The sequence below is a fragment of the Mixophyes fleayi genome, chromosome 1 (genome assembly GCF_038048845.1).
Source record: "Mixophyes fleayi isolate aMixFle1 chromosome 1, aMixFle1.hap1, whole genome shotgun sequence".
Classification (NCBI taxonomy): Eukaryota; Metazoa; Chordata; class Amphibia; order Anura; family Limnodynastidae; genus Mixophyes; species Mixophyes fleayi.
The window spans coordinates 50,611,625-50,632,825 of NC_134402.1; the positions used below are offsets into that span (position 1 = coordinate 50,611,625).

The window sequence follows — 21,201 nt, forward strand, 5'->3', positions numbered from 1 at the left end:
GGTCTTACACATAAAATACAGTGTGTTGTGTATTGTTTTTAGATGGGTCTGACTTTAGCAAAGGAGCATACCAGAGGAATTACTCCGCACTCAAAAATCGCTATGTGGTCCTATAGTTTCTAGTTATGCTCCTTCCCAAAATATATCAGGAATGTGTATTAGAACATGTATTTACTAATGAACTGTTTTGATACATTTTGGATACTATATACCAGATGTGTGCTTGTTTTACTGACATATATTTTACTTACAGTATTGCTGACTTTGGATTTCTCGGGACACTTTCCATAATCCCAGTGATTAAATATTGTGCTACATTAATTGATGCTTCAATATGACCGCCCTCAGAAGCTCTTGACATGAATTCAAAAGCACGTGTCTGTAGAGAGAAAATTGCCAACAACTTTCCACTTTTGTAAAGTAATATACAATATTTGCCAAAAGGTGCCATAGAAAAAATGTATCCACTGTGTCCTGTTCATTTGTAACAATTGATAGAAAACATTTCACAATTTTTCTGCAATATGATAATAAACAACAGAGCACAGTTTTCCAACTGGCAGCCCACAGGCCTGCAAAGTCTTTTCTATGACCTCCACAATTGCATTTAAAAAAAAAAAAGCATAACAATAATTGTTTTGAAATTTTGATTCAATTCTGGTTCCGATATATCTCTACCCGGCAATGCTACCTCCCATATTATCCTTGTATTTCGCATTGTGTAGCATTGTGTAACACTACTTGTATTATGTGTGACAAAGGGAGTGATTTCCCACAAGCATCTAGGAAAGGAGTTAGGTGTTCAGCTGACAGTCTGCAGGAGAAGGTTGCAGACAGGGTTAAGCCCTTGCACAGGAATTCTCTGGGGGTAGGTTGAACACACACAGGTGGTCTAATGAAGCAATAAGATCAAAGGGAGGGGTTTGTGTATTTGAACTTTTTTTTCTATTTGTGCATTGTGACCGATGCCAGACAGTGGCCGCGCTCTAGACAGGAGGACTATGTCTAGACAGTGTAAGGTTTCCTGGTGTCATTCTGACGGAAGTGTATGCTGCTTAATTGTGATAGAACAATAAAAGTACAGTTATATAACAGGAAGTGGTTCATGTATGCATCACCCGAGAGGTGCCTGTGTCAAATAGGTTACCCATGTCTCTTCTAAGGCTATGTAATGTTACTTCAACCGTGTCTACTCTTTTTGTACAATGTAATGTTGCTTGAATTGTGTCTACTGCTCTGTATGGCCCTGTGGATTTTTGTGGCCTCCTATAAAAATAAATAAAAAAAATCGTTAAGTGTAGAAACTTGCTAATGTAGTATGTATTGCTATACACATAACTAACATTCCTTGTTTCTTATACAGAAGGCACTTTATCTTTATTAAGTATCTATATATCAAAAATGCCCTCATGTTTATTTACTACTATGCAAATGTATTAAAATAAATAGACCATGCATTCGGCTCAAGGTAAGCTACTTAGGAAACATAGATTATTCTCTTGTTAACTGAATCTGTCTTGTTGCAGTTTGTTGCTAGACGTTGGTCATGTGACAAGATGGAACCATACTCACTTCATTAGCTCCAGGTTCTCCTGGGTAGGTGCCATGTAAATACATTACTCCGAGGTTAAATGCTGCATCCTTGTTCCCCTTATCATAGGCTTTCCTCCAGTATTTCACAGCCCTCACATAATCTTTCTTGAAATGTTGGTAATACCAGCCCAAGCCGTTCAGAGCCTCGACTTGTCCCTTTGGGCAAATACAGGTGTAATATTCAACCATTGTTAAAATAAACAAATACTGCATAACATTTCACAGTCCCATAAGGAAGTCTAGTCCGTGACATTCTCTGCCATTAACATAAGGGTTCACAGATGCCAACAATGAGGAAGTCAAACTTCTTCCTTGAACAATGAGAATATCTAGTATTTAGAAATATGATGCAGTGGATTAGTATGAACTAACACAGTAACATGTTGCCTGATGTAGTATATGCTGAAGGCTGTCTACCCTTAAAGTATTTAGTTCCCAATATCGCCTTTTGTAATAGTTTCTAAAACAGTTATGTGTTCCAGTGTAATCATACTGTACATCTACAAATTAATATTCCAGTTGTAATCTCAGCTTCCAACCACACATTACATTCTCCGAACCCATGGTGCCATATATCTGCACATCAGTTAATAATATATCACTTATTATTTTATTGTCACCTTAGAAGCAGATTTCTTCATTAATTTCAAAGCCAGTTTCATGTTCCTCGGTACACCATCACCCTAACACACAACAGATGAGAGAAAATGTTACTGAAAAAAATCTTCTATTATGAAACTAGTTTATGGTTATTTGTAAACTACAATGTATTAGTGCAGCTGCGTGTGGTTAAGTGTATGATAGTGACCACCTCTATGGTGTGTAAAATTGTGCTCTCTACGGGATGGGGGCAATATTGCATTTGTAAATTCAGGCTGGCCCAGGCTAATACACTTGTAGCGCCCCCTTTCCACAATAGGTAGAAACAAACATGTCCTTAATTAGTTTTCTGTTTTCCACATAAGTTAAATACTGTCTGTTTTTTCATGTAGCACACAAATATCAACTTTAAATTTCAGTGTACAAATAAGCTATCAAGTATTTGTGTGCTACATGAAAAAACAGACAGTATTTTACTTATGTGCAAAATAGAAAACTAATTTGCACCCCTTGCATTGTAACATGGTTTTGTCCAGGAGAAAACTTACTCAATTTTTTACTTAACTTTCCTTAATAAATCAGGCCCATTGTCTTCAACCTTTACCATGGGAATACGTCAAGCTTTAAACCTTACTATATTTTTCATTCATGTTTTCTTTTTACTTTGGAAAACATCTATTCTCTTATATTTTAAAGTGAAGTTCAATGTATACCTCTCCCTGTCACATTTTTGCTCACCAAAAAATGTTGCCCCCCCCCCCCCAAAAAAAAAAAAAAGCCTTGAGCCCTAGACTGCAGCCTAGTAAACTTATTGGATTATCAGCCCTGGCCGCTTTATCTTTATCTAGCTGCTTTATCTAGTGCCCAACAATATTATATGAGTACTGTGCTATTGTCTCAGAATTATTCTCCCATTAAACACCAGGGGGAGTACATTGGTTAACTGTACCATATCTTTATTACTTTTGTGTTTTGTTGCCGTTACACATGTTCATGTACAAACAATCAAACTAGTTAGTAAGAATGCAGGACCAATTTTGAGCCAATACACCCGTGCTGCATTTTACTAAGTAAATGATGTGTCCGCTAAACTGCTTTGCTCATAAGCTATTGCTTGATAATGCCAACAATATCATCATCATCATCAGCATTTATTTATATAGCGCCAGCAAATTCCGTAGCGCTTTACAATTGGGAGAAAACATTAATAAAACAATACTGGGTAATACATACAGACAGAGAGGTAAGAGAACCCTGCTCGCAACCTTACAATCTATGGCTCTATTTTCTCTTAGTTTATACCATATGCCAAAAGTTTTTAGAAAAATGTACACGAAAAAGAACCCTACATATAAATATGTAATATGTAATTTTTATTTAACATACAAAAAGTAACAAGACTGGTTCTACCTTACCCATTAAAGCGCTCTCTGCATCACCTCACATGCCCCTGCTTCACTTATCTAATCGATAGTAAGGGCTCAAACATGAGCGATATCCCAGCACCTGCGGTACGTGCGGTTTGTGGTCACAGCTCAATGTCACTGCATATTGGGTTCATTGAACAGTATGAAGAATACAATGGCAGCAGGCAGCCTATCCTATTGCTGGGTGTCTATGTCCGCCAAGTGTTCACCCTGAATGCTGTTGTGCCCTGCCGGCACATTCTGTATAGGGCTCAAATGTCTGCATATACAAGATCATCACGTAGACTCACACAACATACCTTAAACAGCAAGACAGCATAGTCATACATCAACACTGGATTTTCATTCTCCAGGGCTCCGCGCTCATACCATGCTAAAGCTGCTTTGGTGTTCTTGGTAACACCTTGCTGACCCCAGAAAAGCATCTGTGCCAGTCTGTGCTAGAGAACAATGAAAACATTGGCACAATGAGCTTCCTTATTTACACATGGCGGAAGATTCAGCATTATTGAGCAAGAACCGGACCCAGTATCATGGCACACATATCAGCCCCAGGAACTAGATTTGTTTGCTTTTGGGGAAAAAAAGATGCCATAAAATTGCCTAAATAATATGTTTAAATATATCCTAGGTCCATACAAAGATTTGTCTGATTAATGTTTGTACCTTATGGACCATGCAGAGGATAAGAGGCCTTCATTTGAGAATAGAAGAAAGAAGGTTTCATCGTCTGCATAGGAAATGGTTATGTACTGTAAGGGTGTGGAATTCCTAACCCCATGAGGTGGTGATGGCAAATTCACTAACAGAATCTAAAAATATATAGGATGCTTTCATAGCAAGGAATGGTATCCATATCTGGAACTAGTAGATTACATTCATTTTTCAACCTTAGTTACTATGCAACTATGTTCATTATGCCTAAAGATATCAGGTAATGCAGTTGCTGAGTTCTTGTCATACTAGTTCTGGTACGCTCTAAGGGCCTGATTCATTAAGGATCTTAAATTAAGAAGTTTCTTATTTAAGTCTCCTGGACAAAACCATGTTACAATGCAAGGGGTGCAAATTAGTTTTCTGTTTTGCACATAAGTTAAATACTGACTGCTTTTCATGTAGCACACAAATATCAACTTTACATTTCAGTGTACAAATAAGCTATCAAGTATTTGTTTGCTACATGAAAAAACAGTCAGTATTTAACTTATATGCAAAACAGAAAACTAATTTGCACCCCTTGCATTGTAACATGGTTTGGTCCAGGAGACTTAAATAAGAAACTTCTTAATTTAAGATCCTTAATGAATCAGGCCCTAAGAGCATAAAGCTTGCTTTAAAGAAGATCTATGACCAATGGTGTGTGAACAATAAACCTATGATAGCTGGTTACAAAAATAACTAAATGTATAAAATTATATAAATATTATTGCTGTTTTTTTATTTGATTAGCTAAATGTTTTTAATGATTTCTACAGAAATCTGCATGTGCTACTAGCGCATTTCATGGAAACTTAGAGAACACTTCTCTGAACAGAAAACAAATGAGGGGGTCCAGTCAGAAGAGTCAGGATCAGGACACTGAACCCTTTCTTAACTAAGTAATGTGGTCTTTACACAGTACATTTTGGGGAAATTCTAATTATTTCACTAGAGCTGGATTAACCTGTGGTGTTTATATGCCATGATAATTCTTATTGTCATCAAAAATCTATGGGGCTATCTAATACATTCTAGAATATGATAGCAAGAGTCTAATTGGTTGCTATGGGCAACACCTCCACGTCTCCTTTGTAGAAGGTTTGATAAATCTACCCCTATATCTGTCTATATGTGGCTTCATTTATGTATATATATGGAAATGGCATTAAGCTGCAGTATCTGTGCAGACACAAAATGAATCATTGATCACTAAAACACATTTAAATATGATGTCCTTCTATTGAGAGCGGGCTACAAATTAAGCCTTAGAGGGTGCCAGTTAGTTGTGTGCTAGAGAGATGCCGATTTATCCATTGATGCTCTGCCATTATACGAGTGGTTTGTCCTAAGTATCTGTCTTTCACATTCATTTAAGAAACAGGTCCCAGGACACTAGCTCACTATAAAAGTGTTCCATGATGTAATGCATAACAGCAAAAGTAACAGTATAAGCAAAACACACGTTATGTAGATAAACAGATAACCTCATGCACAAAATTCACATAGAAAAATATAATACAATACAAATTTATAATTTATATAATTTAGAGAAAAGGAATCCTATTTTTGATACAAATAAAATCTTACAGAAAATACTTTTTAATTTATGTTTAAACAGATTTTGAAATAGTATAAATGTTTAGTTGAGATTTATATCCTTACATTCACATTTTAAACTCTAGGTCAAGTCACTCTTTGTTAAATACAGTCTGTGAATAGTTTGTAACAACCACTTCTTGCCCAGTAGAGGCTCTGTGGCTTGGGTGGTTAGCATGCTAACCAGGCTGTTTAGTATGCTAATGGGCCCGGCTAGCATGCTAAACCGCCAGACAAGTATGCTAATCACAGCTACTGCCACCCTCCTGCTCCATATCACTGCTTTTCACAATTGAGATGCACTGGTATAAAGCAGCTGGCTGGCAAGGTAGAGATAGATCACTACTCGATATACAATTAGTATGCTGATCATATTTTTAATCTGTATCAGGCTTTGAACGGCATGTACATAACAGAAGGCACTCATTAAAGTCCACTACATAGAGAATGTAGAGACATTTTCTGGGCTGAAATTAAATAAATTTGCTTGTTCCATGTACTTTGTTAGGAAGCATTCTCATGAACATTTGTTTGGCCCATAAAATATTTGTCTCCACTATGTTAAGGTCACAGGTTTAGTGTATACAATATGATTCAGCAACAATAGTCATGTCTAGAAGTGTTGGTTACCTGGGCATACGCATCTCCTCTCTCTGCATTCTGTTTAAGCCACAAAAAAATGTCATCATTTTCTCTAGTTTGCTCTTTCAAAATGTCATCCTCCATTAGCCTTATGGTTTCTACAAATGCCTTAAATGGAAGAAATAATGTGTTAAGAATGTGTTAAGCTAATTCAGAGAAAAATAAAGAAGGTATCCATGAGTGAACAGAAGAGCAAACGTTCACCAATTATATGGCTCTCACTCAACCAAGTCATCTTTGAGGGAGATTGGCGCCTAATGTTCATTTATCGTATTCAGAAAGGTGGGAGACCGACCCATACAAGGTACATGCCGATGATGACCTTACCAATATTTTATTTTAAAAAGCAAAATGTATCAATAAACTATATTGTATCAATGTCGCTCATTACAGTTAGTGATGAGAATTCTATTACTAACCAATACAGAGCGGTTTTCCCAAGCTCTGACCAATCAGAGCAAAGTCACTTTGTATTTAACAGAAGCTGAAAAACAGTCCTTCGTATATGGGATTTTTTTTTATCCCAATGCTTTGGAAGCTGGAAGACAGAAGAGGACCTCCGCCTAATGGACTTAGGTGAACAATAAATGGTCAAAAGTGGTATGTGTTGGGGAGTCTATTTTCTCTAATAAAGGACTTTATCACATTGAGTGTATGTTTATTTTGGTATATTTTTTCTTACATGTGCACTATAGATCCCAGCAGGCCCTGGATGCCAAGGCTTGCTGGAACCAGTAGTGCACCAGCAAAAAAAAATATTTTGCAACAAATAACTCTTTTTAACCCCACACCTGCTTCCCCAAGGGTGTGAGAGAGTCCTAGTGCTTTCAGCGCTGGGTTGTTTTGCAGGGGGTGAGGGGGCTGCATTATTTTTGTGCGCCTGATTCCTCTAGTGAATTCAGCTTCCTGCTGATCTGCTTGACATCAGGAAAGGAGGACTCCATGTTGCCCGGGTTCCCCTATTATAGTGTTAACCAGACCAGCCTGCTGCAGCCTAATGTTAGTATGGCTTTTTTTTAACACCACCCCCAACAGAAATTGCTGCAAATTGCTGCTAACAACCTAGGCTATGAGCGTGATTTTATAATGATTATTTAATTATTAATTATTTTAAAAAAATAACACTGGTAATAATCATCGGTGTCTCTCTACGACATGATACGCTTAAAGCATATTTTCATCCAATGTATGTATTTTACATAGTATACTGCGTCACACATATCTTAAGTACAGCTCAGCATACTAACTACTAACATACAGAGTGTAGGCATTCAGAGGAGAGTGCGGACAAACAGAAGAGAGTTCAGATATTTGAATGAGATAACAAACATACAGAGACAGGCAGAGATCTGGGAGAAAAAAAAAAGACATAAAGAGGAACGTGGAGAAATACAAAATTGCAAAAAAATATTCAGAAAGCTGTAGCGTAAAGACATCCAAAGGAGAACAGAGACATCGAGTGAACATTAGAGACATGTAAAGGAGAGTGGACACCTCCAGAGTTATGCGAGATGTAAAGGAGAGTGAATTTGTGTGATGTAAAAATGCATCTCATTTTGGTGTAAAATTGTTGTACTACACAAGTGCACAGCTTGCATCTGTGTTTAGAATTGCATGGAAGATGTATGAGTTTGGGGAGGCAGATCAGGGGCATTAATGTGGAAGTGCAGTGCAGTACAGTAAGGATGTGCAGATAAGCACATCCTTTTTGAGATGCGTCTTATTCTGATATACAGAATCTTGAAATACATTAGCTACGAGAAGTTTTGCACCTACATAAATTGGGTGCAAGTTTTGGAGTTGATGATTGTGTTTAGCTTTGCCCCAGACACATCTATACAGTAGATTAAGATTGCACTTATTTTACAATTTGTGCAGCTCAAAACACAGATGTAAAAAAATGTAAGTGTGCAGATGCATCGTACTCATCAGGCTCATAGTGACAGGATTTACCAATTCAGCAATATTGGCCATTGGTGGGAACAGACTGAAATCAAAGGTTTGTTGAAAAATTAATTTTGCATATATATAGGAGAAATATAGAGAGTTGGACAGTGGACACTGGTGAGAGGGTGGCTTGTAGAGAAGAGAGGGGCATTGAAAAGGCTGGAGGACATGATTGGTGAATATCTGCAAAGAAGAGTTACACAATACTTGTTCTGCGTGTCTTTCTAATAGATCCTTTGGAGTCTTCCTTGCAACATTCATGTAGTAAGAGAATGCAATATCTAGATCCAGACTGTGATTGTCAATTCCTTGGAGGTGCTTATATCCAAGCTTCATCAGAGCAAGCCTGTCCTCTCCTTGTGCTCCAACCAGACTATACAGCAAAGCCTAGACACAGAAAAGGAAAGTGTTACTCCACAGAGCTCAACGATCTGATCATGAAACATTTGGTGGTGCTTCACATTGAGCTAATCGCATTTATCCTCACACAATGTACACTGGTTTGATTGCTCAGGATATATAGAATGCTGGGTAAAATTGTGCATTGCACAAGTATACAAATAAATACTGTATATGTGTAATGTTGTATTAGAAAATTTAAATGTTTATTTTTGTTTTCTCTAGGTGGGAAAATTGCCTGGGACCAATGATAACAAGGACAGGTTGCCCAGAGCATCATTGGCAGTCGAAAATAAATATACCAAAATACACTGCCCCTTGGTATACACCAGGTGTAAAGAGTAAAGAGCAAGAAAATAAGAGTAAAAGGAACCTATGCAAGTGGATTGTTTTAATCTCTTCGAAGAGAAAGTCACACATTCCTTTTTTTTTTTTAACAAATTAAATTTTTATTGAAATTTTAGGCATGAGAACAAGACAAGCAACATACATAGTAAAAAGGGAAGCAAGGGAAGAAAAGACATCAGGGAGGGGAGGGGGTACATCGAGTCACATTAGGCAAGTACTTCAGACAATAACAAAAATTATACATCGAAAGCTGGTAGTGTTGTGAAACTATTACAGAGAAGAGGAGACCTGTGATGGGGCTAGATGCTCAGAATAAGTGCTCCAATCAAGTCATTTAATCAAAGGGGAGGAAGCTAATGAGGAATAAGGAAGGGCCAGAGTCTCCATAATGTAGCTCCTCTGGATTTTGGCCGTAACATTTGAAAGGGACGGGGGGGGGGGGGGAGACTTCCAGGATTGTGCGATAGCTGCTCTAGTAGCAATAAGGATATGGCCAGTAACATATCTTATATGATTTTGGAGAGAGGAGGGTATAAGTGCAGCAAAGCTATTTCCGTCGATGGGGCTAATGCTACGGAAGTCACTGCATTAATCAGGTTAAAACCTTCCATCCAAAGGCCCTGAATCTTCGGGCACGACCAAAAGATGTGTATCAAACTTCCTACCTCACCACAATTCCTCCAACAAATCTATGAAGGGCATAAATCTATGAAGTTTGTCAGGAGTCAAGTAAATTCTATGTAAAACCTTGAGAAGAATTTCCAAATGATTAATGCATGCTGACATCTTAAACACATTTAAAAATACATTTTTCCAATCCTCATCAGCGATAGACATTTGTAGATCCACTTCCCATAAAGACTGAACCGACAATTTGCTAGCCTCCCTGGAGGAGAGGAGGAGTAGATACCAAGAAGCGATGCCACCAGCTCGATTGGATGAGGATAGCCTCATAGTTATGTAGGGGGTTGGGGGAGCAGGAGCAGCATGACATCTTACTTGGGACTGAAACCAGTGTTTGACCTGTATGTAGAAATCCCTTGAGGAAATCTTACAGTGAACATCCAAGTGTGCAAATGAAATTAGGGTGGAGTCCTCCATAATGAGGCGTAGATTAGCAATGCCCATCTCTTGCCATGACACCAAACTCAAGTTGGGGATTAATTAAGATAGGTCCATTATCGACAGGTTAGAGGAGGGGAGAGCAAAATCAGGGGATAACTCTACCAATGTGTCCCATGCTCTAAGTAACTCATGGATTCTAGACAGAGTAGAGGCCTCTAAAAGCCTTGCTTTAGCATCCAACCACAATAGGTCTGTCAGAGGTAGCAGGCGGGAAGAGTGTTTCTCAATAGAGACCCAAGGTATGAGTGGTTTGGGGGCCAACCAATCTCTGAGCTGGTCTAAGAAGCATACCAATTGGTAGAACTCCAGGTTGGGAGAGGCCAAGCCTCATTTTAGTTTAGATCTCATCATATCAATATTCGATACTCGAGGATGGTTACCTCTCCAAATAAATTCTAGGGACACTTTGTAAAATTTGGCCAGCAGATGACGGGGGTAAAGATATGGAATAGACCTAAAGAGATATAGGATTTTTGGGAGGAGCATCATTTTACAGCTGCTACCCTGCCCAACCACGAGACCTCATAATTATCTCACATTTTCATTAGTGAAATAAAGTGGGTCAAAAGGGAAGAGTAGTTGATTGTTAGGGAGTCAGAAGGAAGTGGACAAACTTGTATACCTAAATACTTCAGTGAAGAAGTTTAGATTACATGGCATCTAAAACATCAGGGGAGAGAGAGGAGAAAGCCAGGGAGTAAAGGTAGCTACTGATAGATTTGGGTGTGGGTTGCGGAGCGGAGAGGTCTGTGTGTAATTGTATAGCTTCTCGTAAAAGCTAGAAAATTTAATTGCAATGTCTAATGGGTTCGAGACCTGACGGCCTCTGGAGTCAGACAGGTGTTTAATATGATTAATAGCATTTTTACCCCATAACTTACATGCTAAAACTCTGCTAGCCCTATTTCCAAGAGTGTAGAATTTTTGCTGACACAAAGACACAGCAGCCTGAACTTGGTACATGGAGATAGATTGCAACTCCTTCCATAATCTCCAATGTGTAACTACAAATCAAGGTCGCACTTGCTGCATCATTATGCGTTGAACTAAAAAGACATCTCAATGTTCATCTATGTGTCTGAGCAACAGGTGCTGGATTGCTAGTTTGCATAACTAACTTACTGCGCTGTTCTGACAATGTAGAATAGGTGTTTTGTTCTATTTTGTATGTTGCTTTCAGGGCTTATTAGCTACATGAGTAATGACATCATAAGAGCTACAATAATAAGTCATTAAATAATAGAGATCCTCATCCACAATAGATCACAACTATATTGTAATGTACATTTAATAGGCAAATAATACATTATATCCTTTTTTAGATGCGTACAATATATTTATTCCAATAAAAAACTTTAAAGTTCTAGCAGGTATATAACAAACTTAATTTCTCAAGTAATTACCTATCATATAAATACATCGTTAAAACCCTGTTACACTCTAAAAGCAACAGGTCTCTAACTTATTAATATATGTTAGAGTTCATAAAAGTCAGCCATCAATTACCATTGATCTTTCAAAATTTAAGTAATTGACATTCAAATTCTATGACCCTTTTATAAAAACCTTAATTAGGTACAATGGGGATTAATGCAGCAACGTAGGTTCTTCTCTATTTAAATAAAATTAAAATAAATTAATATTTACCTCTAAAGTTTTTTCCCAGCTAAATAAACTTTTCAACTCTGTTTACAATTACCAATATAATGTTTTCCATGATGGTACTAACCTGGGCTGGATCAGTAGGTACACCTAGACCAATCTCATACATAATGGCAAGCAGGTAGGATGCCTTATGGTAACCACTGCAGCTGGCATCCAGCAACGTGGGAACAACAGCCCCGAGGTGAGGAGAACTGTAAGTTAAGTTCTTCATACTATCTCCAAAGATATTTTTACCAAATTGAACAACTGGGTCTTTAGAGAAATCTATAAAAAAATAAAACAAAGGATAATATTGAATAACTCAAAGAAAATACACAGCACTATTGAGCTGATTAATAAAAAAGAAACAAATGAAGTCCATAATTCCAGTTCCATGGTAATGGCTAACACAAAATATCGTTATCCTCCTACCAGGAAACTGCTAAGGTTCATTAAACAGATTGTTTCTGATAGAGTCACACTAAGGGCTAGATTTACTAAGCTGCGGGTTTGAAAAAGTGGGGATGTTGTCTATAGCAACCAATCAGATTCTAGCTGTCATTTTGTAGAATGTACTAAATAAATGAAAGCTAGAATCTGATTGGTTGCTATAGGCAACATCCCCACTTTTTCAAACCCGCAGCTTAGTAAATCTAGCCCTAAATGTCAGACATGGAGCAGGGCAACAAAGTTTAGTGTCTCAAGCCACACACAGGCTGATCCTGTCACTTTGCCTGAGCACCCAACGACAAGTGCTGTTTACAAAAACATTAGGAGTTGTTTCCAATCTGGTCACACATCAAGGTGGCCAACCTTAGATTGGACAAAGCAACTGGATCGCATGGGGGTCCTGTTAGTCTTTTCAGTGGATGACTATACATCAAGTACAACACAACTGACAGAATGCAAGATAAGTCATAATCAACAACTTCCAAAACAGAACTTCAGCTTCTGCAGTTGTCAGTGTAGTGCAATATACTATAAGTGTAGACAGTATGGATCTTAACAGCAATACTCTGGTGACTGTGTTAAGTAAGGAATTACATGTTCATAGTGACACTGTGACAGCCACAGGCATTGACAAGTAGAAATACTGTTTATATACATTGTTCTGTATCTGCTCAGTTTAAAGGTCCACTTTGGTGACCCTCTACTGTTTTATGTATGTACAACAAAAGGTTGTTAACTTAATTTAAAGATTTTGTACAAGTTTAATCTAAGCACATAATGTTTAAGCGACAAGTATCAGAATTGGTGAAATTTGGCCACCACATTGGTGGCTAAATTGGATGAATTCTGATCATTGGGGGCAGGGGATGAGCAGCCAGATCTCTCCCCGTGTCACAGGGTCCTGTTAGTGCAGTGGGAAGATGATCTCACACAGAGGCCAATAGAGAGGTCACCTGTGGTCATCTTCCGACCACCAACATATACGATTTATTATTATTATTAATTTTTATTTATAGGGCGCCACTAGGTGTCCGTAGCGCCATGCAGGGACAAACAAAATTACAATACGAGGTAAGACAGCACAGTACAGTAAACAATAAGCACAGTAACTCAGTGAGCTCAAAGCACAGCTAGGGCGGGGGGGGGGGAGAGGGGAAGGTCCGCATATGACGGAGCCCAAGAGGGAGGGCACGGAAGAAAGGGTAACCCCCAGAGGGGAGAGGAGGGAGCGAGAGGGGACGGGGGGGGGGAAGAGGGTCCTCAAGGAGGAGGGCTAGGTAGCTGGAGAGCAGAGTTAAAAGTGGTGAAGACAGGAGGAGAGATGACCCTGCTCAAAGGAGCGTACAATCTAAGGGGTGGGGTAGACAAACATAGAGACACGGGGGAGAGAGGGAGTGAAGGAGGAACGGAGGATAAGGATAAGGGAAGGGGAATGAAGGGGAAGAGGCAGAAGAAAAGGTAGGAAGTTAATTGGGAGACTGGAAGGCATACGATAATGATATGTTAAATTTCATTTGGATTATTATTAGGCATGGGATTCCAGCATCACAACAGACATCACACACTGTGATTCTGGGCTACTTGATTAATTACTGTATATATCACCTCAGTTGTGTGGCTATGTAATAAGTAAATGGCCCATAGCAGCAGTTGCTGAGCTGAGTTCTCCACAAAGCGAAGGAGAGGAAGCAGATATATGGCATCCCTTCAAATATTACCTTGGCTTATTATGGACAAATTATATTACAGGGTTTCTCAACCTTTCTAATGCTCCATTTTGTTATTAAATCCACTACCACTTCACCTCCTATATGTCCCTGTCTAACCAGCTTACAAGAATGAATACACTAGATGCTCTGACTATCCTACAAAATAACCATGGCTGGAATTCTGATTTAAATGTAGTTGGGCTCTTGAATCTACCGCTGGGCACTAGTGATTTTCAGGGGGTAGAGCAAGGATCATGCAAGGCTGACAACCTGGCACCAGTCCACAAAGCCAGGCTTTATAGGTAATAATTGTGAAAAAAAAAGTTATATTTTATATTGGAAATTTACCTTACTAACATAGTTTAGCAAACACTTTTTGATAGGATTATCAATAACAATAGCTATGTGTTTAGCACATGCTTGAACATCTTCAAATGAACACTTATTATAGTACAATTAGGCATTACTTACCACAGGAAATCCACTCTTTAGAGCTCAGCAATCTAAATAAATTACTATATTTAGTTTTATCCTCTTGTGTCCAAGGGACCATCTTAGAAGTGGGTCTATCTCCATGTTTTAGGTACAGGTCTTTGTAATAATTTCTTGATTGACCTGCAAATGAATTGCATTTATTAGACTACACTTTCAGAGACAACCTTTACGTTTATAACTCTTGAAATGTGCCAGGAACAAATCATATTAAAGTAAAATAACTGTTTTATGTGTCATTACCTGTGTAAGGAACACTTGCCGGGTATTATTAATACATAAATACATACACACACACACATATGGGGGTAAATGTAACAAGCTGAGAGTTTTATAGCGGGTTTGAAAAACCAATCAGATTCTAGCTACCATTAATGTAGTACATTCTACAAAATGATAGCTAGAATCTGATTGGTTGCTATAGGCAACATCTCCACTTTTCAAACCCGCCGGAAAACTCTCAGCTTGATACATTTATCCCATGGTGTTATATTTCTATACAAAACTATAGTTACTGATACTAGTTGGGTGTGCTTACTCTTGGTCTCCATGCTACGACTCTCCTGTAGGATACTTGAATGCAGCCGTACTATGTCTTTAACGTTCATACACCTGCTATAGTAATCTTCTATCTGATGATAAATCTCATGTTCCGGGAGAAGGTTCGATATCTACATTAATACAAATAGAAATAAGAGATATAAGACTTTGAGGTAAATTTAGCAAGCTGCGAGTTTCTGTCGGGTTTTAAAAGTGGAGATGTTGCCGATAGCAACCAATCACATTCTAGTTAGCATTTATTTAGTACAGTCTACAAAATTATAGTTAGAATCTGATTGGTTGCTATAGGCAACACCTCCACTTTTCAAACCCGCCAGACACTCCAAGTGATAAAATATTTTATTCCTAATAACCGACCTTTATTTCATGATACCATTTAACTGTAAATATGTGAGTCAATTTAACAAATATATTAGTAGTGGTTATAAAGTGTTTGTACTTTGCATCACTGGGCAGACAGCCATTGTCAGGGCCGTAACTAGGGCTGTGTGACAGGGGCGACACGCTGAAGGGGAGCGCAATTTAGGTATATTTTAGGTTAATTTGGTTAAAATTGAGGGCTAGGGGGGCGGCATTTGTCTTTCTCGCCCCAGGCGCTAGAATTCTAAGTTAAGGCTCTGGCCATTGTCTTATGCTCAGTGGTCGAAGATGAAATTTAGAAGTGGGGGTTTAAAAAAATGTTAGTGAATGAAATTTAGTAGTTTTGCAATTGAAGAAGTGGCGGTTTCGCTATTAGCTTTAACGAGGCAACTTCTTTTTTTTGCCTCGTTAAAGCTAATAGCGAAACGCGCATCGGCGGACGCCGCAATCGCTGCTCAGCTTTCCCCTAAGTAAACTGGATTAGTCCAAAATTGCAAAGCACTGATGGTAGTTGTATAATAATCAGTTTAGCATTTATTTGCCTTGTCAATTGTGGAGGCATAATAGTGCAGCGATAGAGTAGAGGCTAGTGGGATCAGTTAGAATACAATGTAACTAACCCCAGCCTCACTGAAAGGATTAACCCTAGAAGGTTTTGCAGGCAGTTATATAGAGTGATAACAAGAAACAATACTGCTTCTATCTATATCCTAATTTTCGAACATCAGATATTTTATGATATGTTATTAGGAGTACCTGAGAAGGGAATTATCCTACCATGAGTAATAGGACTGCTATATATTTATACAATTTATATTAAGAAATAATTTAGAGGGGTTATCATAAAACCTACCAGCCCTATTAAACATTATTAATAATGATTAATTTTATGCAAGATGTGACTAATTAATCCATCAGTTTCAACATATTGAGCATAAATTAAGTAATATCAACCATGTATTATTGATGTGAAGTATTACAACAGAGGACTATCAGTATCCACCAATAGGGGAATTATTTAAGAACAGAATTATTTTGATATACACAAAAATAAAAAGACCATTTGTTCTGAGCAGGATAGCGGTTAGACAAGTAACTATTGTCTATTTTATCAGTATTCTGTTAATTTCTGTGTGTCAATTCATTACATCTTTTATATTTCGCTACTAGACCAATTTTAATCCATTTAATTAATAAAGAATAATTTTAATGATTACAGTACACAGCAACATTAGATATACGTTTATGCTGTTTTCATTCTGAGTGCCCCAGATGATCATTCTCTTTTCTCTGTTTGTTATTTGATTAGTACTTGTTAAATGATCGGGTGCACCCTTCCTCGCTAGATACTATATACTTTCAAGCAGAAAGTGACTTTATAATTAGAGGAAGATGAATGGAGAGCTTGGTGCAGTCTTAACCCTTTGGTAAATCAATCTCCTATGTTGCAAGCAGTGTTTTCGAATCAATAAAATATCGATAGATAAACAACACAAATCTGTAAATCTCTATGGCTGCCTACAATTTCACTGGGTAAATGAAATACAGATTATAGGCAAACAAACAATGTGCACTTAGATAGCGGCAGATTACTTGTAAATATTTAAATGTGTATAAATAATTTCCTTTAAAGCACATTTAGGAACTTTTAATATGCACATTTAAACGCAGATCGAGTACAGCAAGATTGTGTTTGTGTAATTTTGCAGGAAAGTGAATATACTCCTATCTTTAGCTGTATCACTTGCGGGTGCCTGAGGGCTGGTACAAACACACACTGATGCAGATGAGGACGGTTGCTTGCACTAGCTAGTAGCTACTGATTGGCTGATTGAGGATTAACCTCCGAAGCTTTCTTATATTGCTAGTGCCTATATCATATGATTTTGTGGCCATATTTTAGAATGGATTTTTCGCTACTTTAATTTGTACACAAGAAGGAAGATTATACCTGCTATATTACAGAGGGTTTTTTATTTAAATCAAACCTAATAGCGCGTGCGTTTTTCAGTATCAAAACAAATCTTGAAATCATTTTCTTGCACTTAACATCTGGTTGTAAACCTGGTGCATATGCCACATGTGCAGAGATGGATGCATCATGAGATGTGTATGACCCAGCATATGGGAGTAAATACACTATTTTTACGTGTGGCTTTTTAGAGATTACTTTTTGTACATTTATACACCCAACTCACCATCAGCCCCTTATGCTCTAATATTTTGTACAAGTTTATGGACATAAAGACACAGAAAAGAATATTTAAAAGTAGACATAATATGGCACACTAAACTATACTTCCTCAGGTGCATAACATTTAATTACATGTCCGAATTGCAAGATTTGAGGGGGCAACAATCTGCTCTGGGGGCCCCAATTTGATATTCTGAGTATGTGTGGCGGATTGTGCATGCCCAGTGAAGCCCAGTTCACTGCGCATGCGTAGCCTATCTCTTACGTGCATGCTTAGAACAGCAGAGTGGGAGCTTCTTTAAACAGATATCCTTAGAAAGAATGAATGATAAAATACAAGTTATTATAGATTAAAAAATAGGCAGATTAGATGGGCCAAGTGGTTCTTATTTAGTGTCAAATTCTATGTTTCTATGAACTAGCATCACTGGCCTCTCTCTGGCAGCCACATAGGATGCTCTAGTGGTAGTTCTGCCACTGTGCACATTAGTCACTTTGTCCCAAACTCGCTATGAAAATAATGAATATATACCTGCCAGCAGTTGGCATTACTGGGCAAAGGGGCACGGAATCTAAACAGTGTTCACCAGGGAACCCCCGCAAGGAATTATGGTCCTCGCTGCACAGGACATGCAGGTTGCGGCCCCCTATGCCAGCCGTTAGCGAGGCAGCTGGGACACTAGTAGAAACTATTCAGGGTAGCCGAGGTCAGAGCCGGTAGATCAAACAGAATCAGAATCGTGAGAGAGAAGAATGATCTAGGAAGCTGATGTCAGAACAAGGAGATCTAAACAGAACCAGAATCATGAGGTAGAGGAATAGGCTAGGAAGCCAAGTTCAGAACCTGGAAATCCAAAGAGATGCAGAATCGTGAGGCAGAAGTGTAGTTAGGAATATATAGGAGTCAGAACAAGGATAACAAGGATGAATTCAACTGGAATTAACTCATTTAATAATACACTAGAACAGAATCAGACTGGAAGTGTGAGACCCAATACTCTAGCACAGGAATGGTGCCAGAATCTCCCTTATATAGGCAGCCCAACAAGTCTTCAGCAGGTCAGTGATGTCACCAGATGACTAACCGCTAATAGGAAATCCTAAGAGCGGGTTTTATTATCTATCAATGGGTGCGCATGCGCAGACAGGCCAAAGGGGCTAGGCAATGGGATGTGCATTGTCGGCACCAGAGGAGAGCGTCCATCCCTGCGGCGGAGGAGATAAGCAGATGGCATTTGACACACATTTTTTGTAGGAATATCCTGATTCTCTGACCCTAAAAGGAGTTTGGTCTAGAAAGTGTGTGTGTGTCTTCTGGTGAATGTAGGCTTGGCTAGACGAATTAGGGTGGTGCTTATTTTGCACTGATTTTGCATTTTTCAATTTTAGGAGGCATGATTCAACGTTTATACCAGATATAGGCAACCTGCTGGTGGCTTTTAGCTGTTATGGAACTATAAGTTACAGCAAGTCTTCCGACTTAGAGGGTTAAGGCAGGCTAAGCAATGGTACGTTGTCAGCATCAGAGGAAGGCATCGATCCCTGCGGCGGAGGATGTAACCTGACATTATCCCCTCTTTTAAAAATAAGTCTGTGATCAATCAAGCTTTGTTTCTGAGGAAAATCTCTCTTGAATTTGGCCAAAAGACATGGTGCATGAGCCTCCTCAGCACTGACCCATGATCTTTCTTCTGGGATGCGTTCTTCCAGTCGACTAGATACTGCAGTTTACCTCTGAGAATCCCGGAATCTAAGAGTTGCGTCACCTCAAACTCTTCTCCAAACAGCTTGACCTCAAACTTTTCTCCAAACTGGGTTGAAAGGAGAAGGATGAGAAGATTCTCTAAATAATTTGTTCAGGAATAGAAGGTTTATGAGAGAAATGTGGAATACACTGTTGTCGAAGTCGTATAATTGGATGAACAAAAGTATATTGGTTAATATTGTTTTATTGGCCGATTGCACTCAGTATGCCACGCTACACGTGGCATACCGTGATCGCACGGTAAAATACGCACGCACACACTCGCATGACAACATTTCGTTATTTATGTAATTCATATTCATATTGGATCCATTACACAGTAATTTATGAGCAGACAGTATTTGGTTTATTATTAGTTTATATATTATGATTATATGTACACTTTAGTGTTATCTAAGGTTCAGGTTATGGGAAATGTTTCATGTCTGATATCATACTAATCCCCTATTCATCAGCAGCTGTCCGGTTCCATCGCCGAAGAGATCGCATATTGCATACTCTAGTTATTGATGTTAGGGAATAAATAGCCAGAGTGATATCAGAATGTGAAATGCTAATGAATTCATTGTAGCTGGAGCACATCCCCTGGAGAGATGACCCCCACCTTTGGATTCCTTAGATTGAATCAGCCTATGACCTGTTTACCCCGGAAACCACCCTTGTCTGGACCTATAGAAGCAAGCTACGTCATCTCTATTGTTCACTCTATAACACTGACTGCATATATAATCATAGCTGCACCCCCACTGGTCTCAGTCTTCACTGATCACAGTATTCAAAGGTGAATCACTGTCCAGGGGTGCCCGTGGTTAGCGCAGCGAGCGCATGCGATAAGAGCGCGGTATGTATGTAACTTTTGGTATTGGCTGTACTGTACTGTATCATAATATAATAATGTATTGAATTGTTGACTATTTACATCTGCTAAAATAAATCACTTTGTGCGTTAGAAACACAATATAATCGCCTATGCAATGCTTATTTGAAAACGATAGAATTACTTTAATTCTGTGGATTCTGAGTGAACAGGATAACTGTAGTTTAGACGTCACTGGATTGATTATTTGTAAATTGTGGAAGAGTCCAATATAACACGGTGCCAACTTCATGGTGGGTACCCAAAGTCTGATATATTTTGTGGACAGCCAAACCTTGTCACCTACTTGACGGACTACCTCGTTGTCTTCAATCAGCAGATTTTTGCAGCGAAGAGATGTCTCCAATAATTTAGTCTTGGCTTGGGACAAAATAAGAGAAGATCTTGAACCAATGATTCCACAGCAGGAACAGAAGAGTTCTTGATAGAAGATAATTAAGGATATATGGAGATATTTAGTATATATACTAAAGACAATAAAAATGGAGAAACGCCAGAGGACTCAAGTTCATGATTACTGTGGGAAAATTCTGCCCATACTATTAAGTTAATCCAATTGTTTTGATTTTCTGAAATATAAATTCTTAGTAATAGTTACAGGTCCTGATTCACCCCTTCCTTCCATCTGTTTGTTAGTCTGAGGGTGATCTCCAGAAAAAAAAGTTGAGATTAATTGCTAATTCTTTGCAAATACCCTCCAAAATTGGGAGATGCTCTGGACACCCGGTCTGAAATGACGTTTTGAGGACAGTCGTAAAGGCATAAAATCTCTT

At 38.5% G+C, this 21,201-nt stretch overlaps 1 protein-coding gene across 1 annotated transcript in view; it reads right to left on the reverse strand.

Annotated features, from left to right (window-relative positions):
- The window catches only part of SEL1L3 (SEL1L family member 3), a 72,215-nt gene that overhangs the window by 22,218 nt on the left and 28,796 nt on the right, over positions 1 to 21,201 (reverse strand). Inside the window, exons 8-16 of the mRNA XM_075194755.1 lie at positions 15,210 to 15,342; positions 14,651 to 14,794; positions 12,106 to 12,305; positions 8,712 to 8,891; positions 6,546 to 6,665; positions 3,920 to 4,060; positions 2,214 to 2,276; positions 1,573 to 1,749; positions 252 to 379 (exon numbers count right to left, since the gene is read on the reverse strand). Of these exons, the coding sequence (XP_075050856.1) occupies positions 252 to 379; positions 1,573 to 1,749; positions 2,214 to 2,276; positions 3,920 to 4,060; positions 6,546 to 6,665; positions 8,712 to 8,891; positions 12,106 to 12,305; positions 14,651 to 14,794; positions 15,210 to 15,342 (1,286 nt within the window). The remainder of the gene's footprint in view (positions 1 to 251; positions 380 to 1,572; positions 1,750 to 2,213; positions 2,277 to 3,919; positions 4,061 to 6,545; positions 6,666 to 8,711; positions 8,892 to 12,105; positions 12,306 to 14,650; positions 14,795 to 15,209; positions 15,343 to 21,201) is intronic.